General features: G+C 46.1%; 1 protein-coding gene across 1 annotated transcript in view; it reads left to right on the forward strand.

The window, feature by feature from the left end:
• The window catches only part of LOC124035378 (low-density lipoprotein receptor-related protein 3-like), a gene marked incomplete at its 5' end in the record, with an annotated part of 59,822 nt that extends 47,000 nt beyond the window's left edge, over positions 1-12,822 (forward strand). Inside the window, 3 exons of the mRNA XM_046348838.1 lie at positions 7,153-7,285; positions 11,911-12,319; positions 12,602-12,822. Of these exons, the coding sequence (XP_046204794.1) occupies positions 7,153-7,285; positions 11,911-12,319; positions 12,602-12,822 (763 nt within the window). The remainder of the gene's footprint in view (positions 1-7,152; positions 7,286-11,910; positions 12,320-12,601) is intronic.
• Between the last annotated feature and the right edge of the window lie 598 nt (positions 12,823-13,420).

A 13,420-nucleotide genomic window follows, 5' to 3' on the forward strand; every position in this document is an offset into this window, starting at 1 on the left:
ATTCCTGATGGCCCCACCAAACACTCCTATTTATTCCTAATGGCCCCACCAACACTCCTATTTATTCCTGATGGCCCCACCAACACTCCTATGTATTCCTAATGGCCCCACCAACACCTATTTATTTATTCCATTGATGGTTTCTATTCCTGATAGCCCACCAACACTCCTATGTATTCCTAATGCCCCCACCAACACCTATGTATTCCTAATGGCCCCACCAACACTCCTATGTATTCCTAATAGCCCCACCAACACTCCTATGTATTCCTGATGGCCCCACCAACACTCCTATTTATTTCCTGATGGCCCCACCCACTTATTTACCAACACTATTTATTCCTATGTATTCCTGATGGCCCCACCAACACTCCTATGTATTCCTGATGGCCCCACCAACACTCCTATTTATTCCTGATGGCCCCACCAACACTCCTATGTATTCCTAATAGCCCCACCAACACTCCTATTTATTCCTAATGGCCCCACCAACACTCCTATTTATTCCTAATGGCCCTTGGCGTGAGTTGGGTTTGTTCCTTCGTTCACGTTGTCACTCCCTTATTTTCCGGTCTAGTATGAGGTCTTGGATAGATATACTCCTATTTAAATATTATTAAGCGTTATGGATTCCTCCTATATTTCCTTAACCTCAAGTTACCTTCACCGTTGTATATATCAATACCTAATAACTTCCTCTATTAGTCATTATGCTCGTCAGCAAGTTAGTCACTCTGAAACTAGTATTGGTATATGTTTTGACTCTCTTAAAAAATATATTATTGTCCACAAGTAACGTCGTTCGTCAGTTGTAAGAGAGTCAGACCGAAATGCAGCGTGTAGGTTACTCATGACTTTAATGAAGATAAATGCGGTACATGAAATAACTGAAGAAGAAAACAACAAAGGAGTGAAACTAATTACAGCCTATCTGGTGACTAACACAGAGACAGGTACAATCACCCACAAAATACAACGCGCACTCAGGCTACCTAAATACGGTTCCCAATCAGAGACAACGAGAAACACCTGACTCCAATTAGGAATCGCCTCAGGTAGCCAAGCCTAACTAGACACACCCCTAATAGTACACACTCCCAATTAATACAAACCCCAATACGAAACACAACATATAAACCCATGTCACACCCTGGCCTACCCAAACATATAACAAAAACACAAGATACAATGACCAAGGCGTGACACCACACAATGAAATATTCTTTAGTGCAATCACTTGAACCAGGGTCACTTTCTGTTCAGTGAGAGTGTCAAAGGCGTTTGCTCTCCAGATCGTTAATCTGGCCTAGTTGTCAAAGTTTCAAGCTTTTATTAAATCACTCTGTTTTTTGTCTTATACACATTATTACAATTCAATGGTTCTACAGTTTCTCTAATACATCAATAATGCTCAATCAATCATTCATGCTTTAAGCTATGCCAGATAATATTGCATAACTTCAAATGCTTTAACACTTCTAACTGTAAGTCGCTCTGGATAAGAGCGTCTGCTAAATGACTTAAATGTAAATGTAACAATATTGACTAAATAGCAAGAATAGTTCAATTACCTTAAATGCTCAGCCCCTTGGTCACCTTCCTGTAATTAGTATTCTCACAGCGCTAACGCTAGATTCCGAATTCCAGTATCTTAATACACTTCCAACTCTGTGTATGAACTCAATATATTGTAACTGGTACTTGGCTGTTTCCTTGTATTGCCAATCACATCTGTACCTGATGTCTCACTGAGTGACCGCCACTTTGTCTGTATTCAAGAGGTGTTTAGACCTCTGTGTTTCGTAGACTCAGTCTCGGGGTCACCAAATTCAACCAAGTATATTCAGATAGTGATCCAATAAGTACTTAGGCAAAATGATCCCGTTCTCCAAATATAGTCTAACAAAAAGCGTATAGTGCAATAGTCAATGTACCTGTGATGATCCTCCATATGAAGTCTGTCTCACATGTTAACGAGGATCATGCTGTCTTATGATGTCTGTTCTCTTTATATACCTTTTTGAAGGGGAAGTTCCCACTGGGGCTGTAGACCTACGTAACCTTAGGCCTGTGTGTTAAACGGAAGCTTCCTATTATTACCATCTAAGGTCATGCTCTACTGACTCCCACATTCCTATTATTACCATATAAGGTCATGCACTACTGACTCCCACATTCCTATTATTACCATATAAGGTCATGCTCTACTGACTCTCACATTGCTGCTTCCTGTTATTACCATATAAGGTCATGCTCTACTGACTCCCACATTCCTATTATTACCATATAATGTCATGCTCTACTGACTCTCACATTGCTGCTTCCTGTTATTACCATATAAGGTCATGCTCTACTGACTCCCACATTCCTATTATTACCATATAAGGTCATGCACTACTGACTCCCACATTCCTATTATTACCATATAAGGTCATGCTCTACTGACTCTCACATTGCTGCTTCCTGTTATTACCATATAAGGTCATGCTCTACTGACTCCCACATTCCTATTATTACCATATAAGGTCATGCTCTACTGACTCTCACATTGCTGCTTCCTGTTATTACCATATAAGGTCATGCTCTACTGACTCTCACATTGCTGCTTCCTGTTATTACCATATAAGGTCATGCTCTACTGACTCCCACATTCCTATTATTACCATTTAAGGTCATGCACTACTGACTCCTACATTCCTATTATTACCATTTAAGGTCATGCACTACTGACTCCTACATTCCTATTATTACCATTTAAGGTCATGCTCTACTGACTCCCACATTCCTATTATTACCATTTAAGGTCATGCTCTACTGACTCTCACATTGCTGCTTCCTGTTATTACCATTTAAGGTCATGCTCTACTGACTCCCACATTCCTATTATTACCATTTAAGGTCATGCACTACTGACTCCTACATTCCTATTATTACCATATAAGGTCATGCTCTACTGACTCCCACATTCCTATTATTACCATATAAGGTCATGCACTACTGACTCTCATATTCCTGTTATTACCATATAAGGTCATGCACTACTGACTCCCACATTCCTGTTATTACCATATAAGGTCATGCACTACTGACTCCAACATTCCTATTATTACCATATAAGGTCATGCACTACTGACTCTCACATTGCTGTTATTACCATCTAAGGTCATGCACTTCATGCTCTACTGACTCCCACATTCCTGTTATTACCATATAAGGTCATGCACTACTGACTCTCACAATGCTGTTATTACCATATAAGGTCATGCACTACTGACTCTCACATTGCTGTTATTACCATATAAGGTCATGCACTACTGACTCTCACATTGCTGTTATTACCATATAAGGTCATGCACAACTGACTCCCACATTCCTGTTATTACCATATAAGGTCATGCACTACTGACTCTCACATTCCTGTTATTACCATATAAGGTCATGCACTACTGACTCTCACATTCCTGTTATTACCATATAAGGTCATGCACTACTGACTCTCACATTGCTATTATTACCATATAAGGTCATGCACAACTGACTCCCATTCTGCTGCTTCCGTGTTACTGTTGGCTGATTCTACTTAATGATACCAGCTGGTTGTTTCTACCACTGGAGGTGGCGTAGGTGGCATGTCAAGCGTCAGCTGGGAGAAGTCTATGATAGGTATCTCCTCTGCTTCTCCCTGTTGTCCAGTTTCTGCAGGTCCGTGGTTCCATGAGGTCCCGTGAATGCCCTGTGTTTCTGTCCCCATTGTTTGATGGACAGATTATTTTCATCTCCTGTCACAATAGAGCCCATTGCCTTTATGGTTGTGAGATCTGGGGTCCAGCTCACCAACCGAGACTTTACAATATGGGACAAAACACCAAATTGAGAGTCTGCATACAGAATTCTGCAAAAATATCCTCCGTGTACAATGTAAAACACTAAATAATGCATGCAGAGCAGAAAAGAGCTGTTAAATTCTACAACCACCTAAAAGGAAGCGATTCCCAAACCTTCCATAACAAAGCCATCACCTACAGAGAGATAAACCTGGAGAAGAGTCCCCTAAGCAAGCTGGTCCTGGGGCTCTGTTCACAAACACAAACACACCCCACAGAGCCCCAGGACAGCAGCACAATTAGACCCAACCAAATCATGAGAAAACAAAAAGATATTTACTTGAGACATTGGAAAGAATTAACAAAAAAATAGAGCAAACTAGAATGTTATTTGGCCCTAAACAGAGAGTACACAGCGGCAGAATACCTGACCACTGTGACTGACCCAAAATTAAGGAAAGCTTTGACTATGTACAGACTCAGTGAGCATAGCCTTGCTATTGAGAAAGGCCGCCGTAGGCAGACATGGCTCTCAAGAGAAGACAGGCTATGTGCTCACTGCCCACAAAATGAGGTGGAAACTGAGCTGCACTTCCTAACCTCCTGCCCAATGTATGACCATATTAGAGGCACATATTTCCCTCAGTTTACACAGATACACAAATAATTAGAAAACAAACCCAATTCTGATTAACTCCCATATCTACTGGGTGAAATACCACAGTGTGACATCACAGCAGCAAGATGTGTGACCTGTTACCACAAGAAAAGGGCAACCAGTGAAGAACAAACACCATTGTAAATACAACCCATATTTATGTTTATTTATTTTCCCTTGTGTACTTTAACCATTTGTACATCGTTACAACACTGTATATATATAATAGGACATTTGTAATGTCTTTATTATTTTGGAACTTATATGAGTGTAATGTTTACTGTTAATTTTTATAGTTTATTTCACTTTTGTATATTATCTACTTCACTTGCTTTGGCAATGTTAACACATTTTTCCCATGCCAATAAAGCCCCTTGAATTGAATTGAGACAGAGAGAGAGGAGAGAGGAGAGAGAGGAGAGAGAGATGGGGAGAGACGGGGAGAGATGGGGAGAGAGAGAGCGAGATGGGGAGAGAGAGAGAGAGAGAGGGAGAGTGAGTGAGAGGGAGAGTGAGAGTGAGAGGGAGAGTGAGAGGGAGAGTGAGAGGGAGAGAGAGACAGAGACAGAGACTGAGAGAGACTGAGAGAGAGAGAGAGACTGAGAGAGAGAGAGACTGAGAGAGAGAGAGAGAGAGAGAGAGAGACTGAGAGAGAGAGAGGATGTTTTATGGTTCTGTAATGATTTCCTATAACTGTGTTTTCCCGGGTTCAGTCCCTCAGAGGTTACAGTCATTTGTCCCAAATGACAACCTATTCACTCTTTAGTGCACTACTTTTGACCAGGGCCCATAGGCACTATTTAGGGAATAGGGTGCCATTTGGGACGTATAAAGGTCAGAGGTCAAAAGGCTGTGCACCCATTAACTTCCCCTGGGGTTTATTACTAATCTGTTGGCAGAGAGGGAAGAGGAAGCGAGACATTCCACTATTCTTCTGGTTCATATACAGTCAGTGAACTAAGCAGGCCAGACCCCAGCTGCTAATTCATTGGTGTCTATGGGAGAGCCCCTAAAGCAGACCAGACCCCAGCTGCTAATTCATTGGTGTCTATGGGAGAGCCCCTAAAGCAGACCAGACCTGCTAATTCATTGGTGTCTATGGGAGAGCCCTAAAGCAGACCAGACCCCAGCTGCTAATTCATTGGTGTCTATGGGGAGAGCCCTAAAGCAGACCAGACCTGCTAATTCATTGGTGTCTATGGGAGAGCCCCTAAAGCAGACCAGACCTGCTAATTCATTGGTGTCTATGGGAGAGCCCCTAAAGCAGACCAGACCTGCTAATTCATTGGTGTCTATGGGAGAGCCCCTAAAGCAGACCAGACCTGCTAATTCATTGGTGTCTATGGGAGAGCCCCTAAAGCAGACCAGACCTGCTAATTCATTGGTGTCTATGGAGAGCCCCTAAAGCAGACCAGACCTGCTAATTCATTGGTGTCTATGGGAGAGCCCTAAAGCAGACCAGACCCCAGCTGCTAATTCATTGGTGTCTATGGGGAGAGCCCCTAAAAAGCAGACCAGACCTGCTAATTCATTGGTGTCTATGGGAGAGCCCCTAAAGCAGACCAGACCTGCTAATTCATTGGTGTCTATGGGAGAGCCCCTAAAGCAGACCAGACCTGCTAATTCATTGGTGTCTATGGGAGAGCCCCTAAAGCAGACCAGAACAGATCTTTTTTAATTCATTTTTTAAACAGCCTGAGTGGGACATCTTCATTCATCCACCATCTTTGATATTGATTGACTGGGATGTGAAGCTAGTTGTATTTATTTGATTTATTTAACTAGGCAAGTCAGTTAAGAACAAATTCTTATTTTCAATGATGGCCTAGGAACAGTGGGTTAACTGTCTGTTCAGGGGAGAATGACAGATTTGTACCTTGTCAGCTCGGGGTTTGGCAACCTTCCGTTTACTAGCCCATCGCTCTAACCACTAGGCTACCCTGCCACCCTTCTTACATCAGCTGATATCTCAAAGTGCTGTACAGAAACCCAGCCTAAAACACCCAAACAGCAAGCAATGCAGGTGTAGAAGCACGGTGGCTAGGAAAAACTCCCTAGAAGGCCAAAACCTAGGATGAAACCTAGAGAGGAACCAGGCTCTGTGGGGTGGCCAGTCCTCTTCTGGCTGTGCCGGTGGAGATTATAACAGAACATGGCCAAGATGTTCAAATGTTCATAAATGACCAGCATGGTCAAAATAATAATCACAGGCAGACAGTTGAAACTGGAGCAGCAGCACGGCCAGGTGGACTGGGGACAGCAAGGAGTCATCATGTCAGGTAGTCCTGGGGCATGGTCCTAGGGCTCAGGTCCTCCGAGAGAGAGAAAGAGAGAAAGAGAGAATTAGAGAGAGCATACTTAAATTCACACAGGACACCGGATAAGACAGGAGAAGTACTCCAGATATAACAAACTGACCCTAGCCCCCCGACACATAAACTATTGCAGCATAAATACTGGAGGCTTTGACAGGAGGGGTCAGGAGACACTCATATCTCTCTCTCTCTCTTTCCCTCTCTCCCTCTCTCTCTCCCACTCTCTCTCCTTCTCTCTCTCTCTCTCTCACTCCCTCTTCTCCCTCTCTCTCTCTCTCTCTCTCTCTCTCTCTCTCTCTCTCTCTCTCTCTCTCTCTCTCTCTCTCTCTCTCTCTCTCTCTCCCTCTCTCCCTAGAGCATTTGAGACCCAGATGACCCGTCTGGAGGCGGAGTTTGTTCAGAGAGAGGCTCCGCCCTCCTATGGTCAGCTGATCGCCCAGGGCCTCATCCCTCCGGTGGAGGACTTCCCTGTGTACAACCCCAGTCAGGTAACGTCTGGTTTCACTGCTACAGTCTCCGTATTATAGATACATTATCATTACAACCCCAGTCAGGTAACGTCTGGTTTCACTGCTACAGTCTCTGTATTATAGATACATTATCATTACAACCCCAGTCAGGTAACGTCTGGTTTCACTGCTACAGTCTCTGTATTATAGATACATTATCATTACAACCCCAGTCAGGTAACGTCTGGTTTCACTACTACAGTCTCGGTATTATAGATACATTATCACAGACTTACACCCCAGACTGTAGTGGATATCCCTGTTGTAAAGTTTACACCACAGACTGTAGTGGATGTCCCTGTTGTAAAGTTTACACCACAGACTGTAGTGGATGTCCCTGTTGTAAAGTTTACACCACAGACTGTAGTGGATGTCCCTGTTGTAAAGTTTACACCACAGACTGTAGTGGATGTCCCTGTTGTAAAGTTTACACCATGGACTGTAGTGGATATCCCTGTTCTAAAGTTGACACCACAGACTGTAGTGGATATCCCTGTTGTAAAGTTTACACCACAGACTGTAGTTGATGTCCCTGTTGTAAAGTTGACACCACAGACTGTAGTGGATATCCCTGTTGTAAAGTTGACACCACAGACTGTAGTGGATATCTCTGTTGTAAAGTTTACACCACAGACTGTAGTGGATATCCATGTTATAAAGTTTACACCACAGACTGTAGTGGATATCCCTGTTGTAAAGTTGACACCACAGACTGTAGTGGATATCCCTGTTGTAAAAGTTTACACCGCAGACTGTAGTGGATATCCCTGTTGTAAAGTTGACACCACAGACTGTAGTGGATGTCCCTGTTGTAAAGTTGACACCACAGACTGTAGTGGATATCCCTGTTGTAAAGTTTACACCACAGACTGTAGTTGATGTCCCTGTTGTAAAGTTTACACCACAGACTGTAGTTGATGTCCCTGTTGTAAAGTTGACACCACAGACTGTGAGTGGATATCTGGGTGGATGTCCCTGTTGTAAAGTTGACACCACAGACTGTAGTGGATATCCCTGTTGTAAAGTTTACACCGCAGACTGTAGTGGATATCCCTGTTGTAAAGTTGACACCACAGAGTGTAGCAGAGAGATCTGGGTAGATATCCCTGTTGTAAAGTTTACACCACAGACTGTAGTGGATGTCCCTGTTGTAAAGTTGACACCACAGACTGTAGTTGATGTCCCTGTTGTAAAGTTGACACCACAGACTGTAGTGGATATCCCTGTTGTAAAGTTTACACCGCAGACTGTAGTGGATATCCCTGTTGTAAAGTTGACACCACAGACTGTAGCAGAGATCTGGGTAGATATCCATGTTGTAAAGTTTACACCACAGACTGTAGTGGATGTCCCTGTTGTAAAGTTGACACCACAGACTGTAGTTGATGTCCCTGTTGTAAAGTTGACACCACAGACTGTAGTGGATATCCCTGTTGTAAAGTTTACACCACAGACTGTAGTGGATATCCCTGTTGTAAAGTTTACACCACAGACTGTAGTGGATATCCCTGTTGTAAAGTTCACACCACAGACTGTAGTGGATATCCCTGTTGTAAAGTTCACACCACAGACTGTAGTGGATATCTGGGTGGATGTCCCTGTTGTAAAGTTGACACCACAGACTGTAGTGGATATCCCTGTTGTAAAGTTGACACCACAGACTGTAGTGGATATTCCTGTTGTAAAGTTGACACCACAGACTGTAGTGGATGTCCCTGTTGTAAAGTTGACACCACAGACTGTAGTGGATATCCCTGTTGTAAAGTTTACACCACAGACTGTAGTGGATATCCCTGTTGTAAAGTTTACACCACAGACTGTAGTGGATATCCCTGTTGTAAAGTTTACACCACAGACTGTTGTAAAGTTTACACCACAGACTGTAGTGGATATCCATGTTATAAAGTTTACACCACAGACTGTAGTGGATGTCCCTGTTGTAAAGTTGACACCACAGACTGTAGTGGATATCCCTGTTGTAAAGTTTACACCACAGACTGTAGTGGATATCCCTGTTGTAAAGTTGACACCACAGACTGTAGTGGATGTCCCTGTTGTAAAGTTGACACCACAGACTGTAGTGGATATCCCTGTTGTAAAGTTTACACCACAGACTGTAGTTGATGTCCCTGTTGTAAAGTTTACACCACAGACTGTAGTTGATGTCCCTGTTGTAAAGTTGACACCACAGACTGTAGTGGATATCTGGGTGGATGTCCCTGTTGTAAAGTTGACACCACAGACTGTAGTGGATATCCCTGTTGTAAAGTTTACACCGCAGACTGTAGTGGATATCCCTGTTGTAAAGTTGACACCACAGACTGTAGCAGAGATCTGGGTAGATATCCCTGTTGTAAAGTTTACACCACAGACTGTAGTGGATGTCCCTGTTGTAAAGTTGACACCACAGACTGTAGTTGATGTCCCTGTTGTAAAGTTGACACCACAGACTGTAGTGGATATCCCTGTTGTAAAGTTTACACCGCAGACTGTAGCAGAGAGTGGATATCCCTGTTGTAAAGTTGACACCACAGACTGTGTAGCAGAGATCTGGGTAGATATCCATGTTGTAAAGTTTACACCACAGACTGTAGTGGATGTCCCTGTTGTAAAGTTGACACCACAGTCTGTAGTTGATGTCCCTGTTGTAAAGTTGACACCACAGACTGTAGTGGATATCCCTGTTGTAAAGTTTACACCACAGACTGTAGTGGATATCCCTGTTGTAAAGTTTACACCACAGACTGTAGTGGATATCCCCTGTTGTAAAGTTCACCACAGACTGTAGTGGATATCCCTGTTGTAAAGTTCACACCACAGACTGTAGTGGATATCTGGGTGGATGTCCCTGTTGTAAAGTTGACACCACAGACTGTAGTGGATATCCCTGTTGTAAAGTTGACACTGCAGACTGTAGCAGAGATCTGGGTGGATATCCCTGTTGTAAAGTTTACACCACAGACTGTAGTGGATATCCCTGTTGTAAAGTTTACACCACAGACTGTAGTGGATGTCCCTGTTGTAAAGTTGACACCACAGACTGTAGTGGATATCCCTGTTGTAAAGTTTACACCACAGACTGTAGTGGATATCCCTGTTGTAAAGTTTACACCACAGACTGTAGTGGATATCCATGTTATAAAATTTACACCACAGACTGTAGTGGATGTCCCTGTTGTAAAGTTGACACCACAGACTGTAGTGGATATCCCTGTTGTAAAGTTTACACCACAGACTGTAGTGGATATCCCTGTTGTAAAGTTTACACCACAGACTGTAGTGGATATCCATGTTATAAAGTTTACACCACAGACTGTAGTGGATGTCCCTGTTGTAAAGTTGACACCACAGACTGTAGTGGATATCCCTGTTGTAAAGTTTACACCACAGACTGTAGTGGATATCCCTGTTGTAAAGTTGACACCACAGACTGTAGCAGAGATCTGGGTAGATATCCCTGTTGTAAAGTTTACACCACAGACTGTAGTGGATGTCCCTGTTGTAAAGTTGACACCACAGACTGTAGTTGATGTCCCTGTTGTAAAGTTGACACCACAGACTGTAGTGGATATCCCTGTTGTAAAGTTGACACCACAGACTGTAGCAGAGATCTGGGTAGATATCCCCGTTGTAAAGTTGACACCACAGACTGTAGCAGAGATCTGGGTAGATATCCCTGTTGTAAAGTTGACACCACAGACTGTAGTGGATGTCCCTGTTGTAAAGTTTACACCACAGACTGTAGTGGATATCCCTGTTGTAAAGTTGACACCACAGACTGTAGCTCTCGTAGCAGCTGGGTTCTGCCTGTCTGCCTGTGTTCTGATGGTGTGAATATCTAATACTGTAGCTACTCTCTTGGTTAAGATCTATTTCTGACGGGAGAGATCTGAGTGTTACCATGACAACGGGTTAACAAATGATTGACAGATTTGATGGTCTTGCTGACGAGTTTTCCCTCCCTCCCTCCCTCCCTCCCTCCCTCCCTCCCTCCCTCTGTCTCTACCTCTCCTCCCTCCCTCCCTCTCTCCCTCCCTCCCTCCCTCCCTCCCTCCCTACCTCCCTCCCTCCCTCCCTCCCTCTCCCTCTCCCTCCCTCCCTCCCTCTCTACCTCTCCTCCCTCCCTCCCTCCCTCCCTCCCTCCCTCCCTCCCTCCCTCCCTCCCTCCCTCCCTCCCTCCCCTCCCTCCCTCCCTCCCTCCCTCCCTCCCTCCTCTCCCTCCCTCCTCCCTCCCCTACCTCCCTCCTCTCCCCCTCCCTCCCTCCTCCTCTCCTCCTCTACCTCTCCTCCCTCCTCCCTCTCTCTCTACCTCTCCTCCCTCCCCCTCTCCCTCTCCTCCCTCCCTCCCTCCCTCCTCCTCTCCCTCTCTCTCTCCCTCCCTCTCCTCCCTCCCTCCCTCCCTCCCTCCCTCCCTCCCTCCTCCTCTCCCTCTCTCTCTCCCTCCCTCCCTCCCTCCCCCTACCTCCCTCCCTCCCCTCCCCTCTCTCCCTCCCTCCTCCCCTCCCTCCCTCCTCCCCTCTCTCCCTCCCTCCTCCTCTCCCTCTTTCTCTCCCTCCCTCCCTCCCCTACCTCCCTCCCTCCCTCCTCTCCCTCCCCTCATCCAGGCCTCCATGCTCCAGAACATCCGTACAGCGATGCGTAGGCAGATCAGAAGACACTCCTCCCGCCGGGCCACGTCACACCGCCGCCTGAGGCGTCTTTGGAACCGTCTGTTCCACCGAGGGACCCGTCTCCGCGGCCAGATCCCCCTCCTCACACCCCCCGGGTCTCAGGTGGCTCTGGGCCTGCACTCCTACCACACCTCGGAGGGACCTGGAGCCAGGGCTGGGGATGGAGGTGGCGGGGCGGGCATGGTGGGAGGCATGGCAGGCATGGGACCAGCAAGGACCCCCTCCCGCTGCTCTACAGCAGCAGTAGGCTTCACCCTGCATGCCCACACCCAGGCCTTGTCACAGTCCCAGTCCTCCCACCCCTCCTTGGAGTCTCCCCCACTCCCCACCCTCCCCTCTGACAGTGAACCATCCGAGGGGTCTCCTTGTTCCCCAGAGAGCCGGGTAGGAGGGTTAGGTTGCCCCTCAGCGAGCTCTCCACCCCTGGGCAGCAGAGTGACTCATTAACATCTGCCCCCAGCATACTGAGCCAGCAGTGCCCCCTAGAGGGCAGCGCAGGTCATTACACTCGCCGGGCCTCCAGGAAGTTGGTCTTGGGGCTGGCTGCCAACCTGAGAGGGTGGCTCTACGACGCTACTCCCCATGGGGCTCACCTCCCCGTTACCCCCTGTCCTTCCACCTCCAGACTCCCAGCCGCCCTGCCACCACCCCCTGACCTCCCCCCAGACGTCATCCCCCTCGGGGTCTTCAGACGACAGTCAGAGGTTCCATGCCCTGGAAGTGCCAACCCAGGAGAGGAAGAGGAGGAGGAGGAGGGGTATAGGGGTGCCTAGTGGACTGAACACCAGCAGCAGTGAGGAAGAGGAGGAGGAGGAGGATGGAGATGAGACTCTACTGATCTGCTAGTATGAAGGAGCTGCCTTGACCATGTGGCAACAGACAGACAGACAGACAGACAGACAGACAGACAGACAGACAGACAGACAGACAGACAGACAGACAGACAGACAGACAGACAGACAGACAGACAGACAGACAGACAGACAGACAGACAGACAGACAGACAGACAGACAGACAGACAGACAGACAGACAGACTCTCTGTCTCTCTGGCTGAAACACAGAGAGCTGTAGACTCTGTTTCTCTGGCTGAAACACAGAGAGCTGTAGACTCTGTCTCTCTGGCTGAAACACAGAGAGCTGTAGACTATGTCTCTCTGGCTGAAACACAGAGAGCTGTAGACTCTGTCTCTCTGGCTGAAACACAGAGAGCTGTAGACTCTGTCTCTCTGGCTGAAACACAGAGAGCTGTAGACTCTGTCTCTCTGGCTGAAACACAGAGCTGTAGACTCTGTGTCTCTGGCTGAAACACAGAGAGCTGTAGACTCTGTCTCTCTGGCTGAAACACAGAGAGCTGTAGACTCTGTCTCTCTGGCTGAAACACAGAGAGCTGTAGACTCTGTCTCTCTGGCTGAAACACAGAGAGCTGTAGACTCTGTCTCTCT

The sequence above is a fragment of the Oncorhynchus gorbuscha genome, linkage group LG05 (assembly GCF_021184085.1).
Source record: "Oncorhynchus gorbuscha isolate QuinsamMale2020 ecotype Even-year linkage group LG05, OgorEven_v1.0, whole genome shotgun sequence".
Classification (NCBI taxonomy): Eukaryota; Metazoa; Chordata; class Actinopteri; order Salmoniformes; family Salmonidae; genus Oncorhynchus; species Oncorhynchus gorbuscha.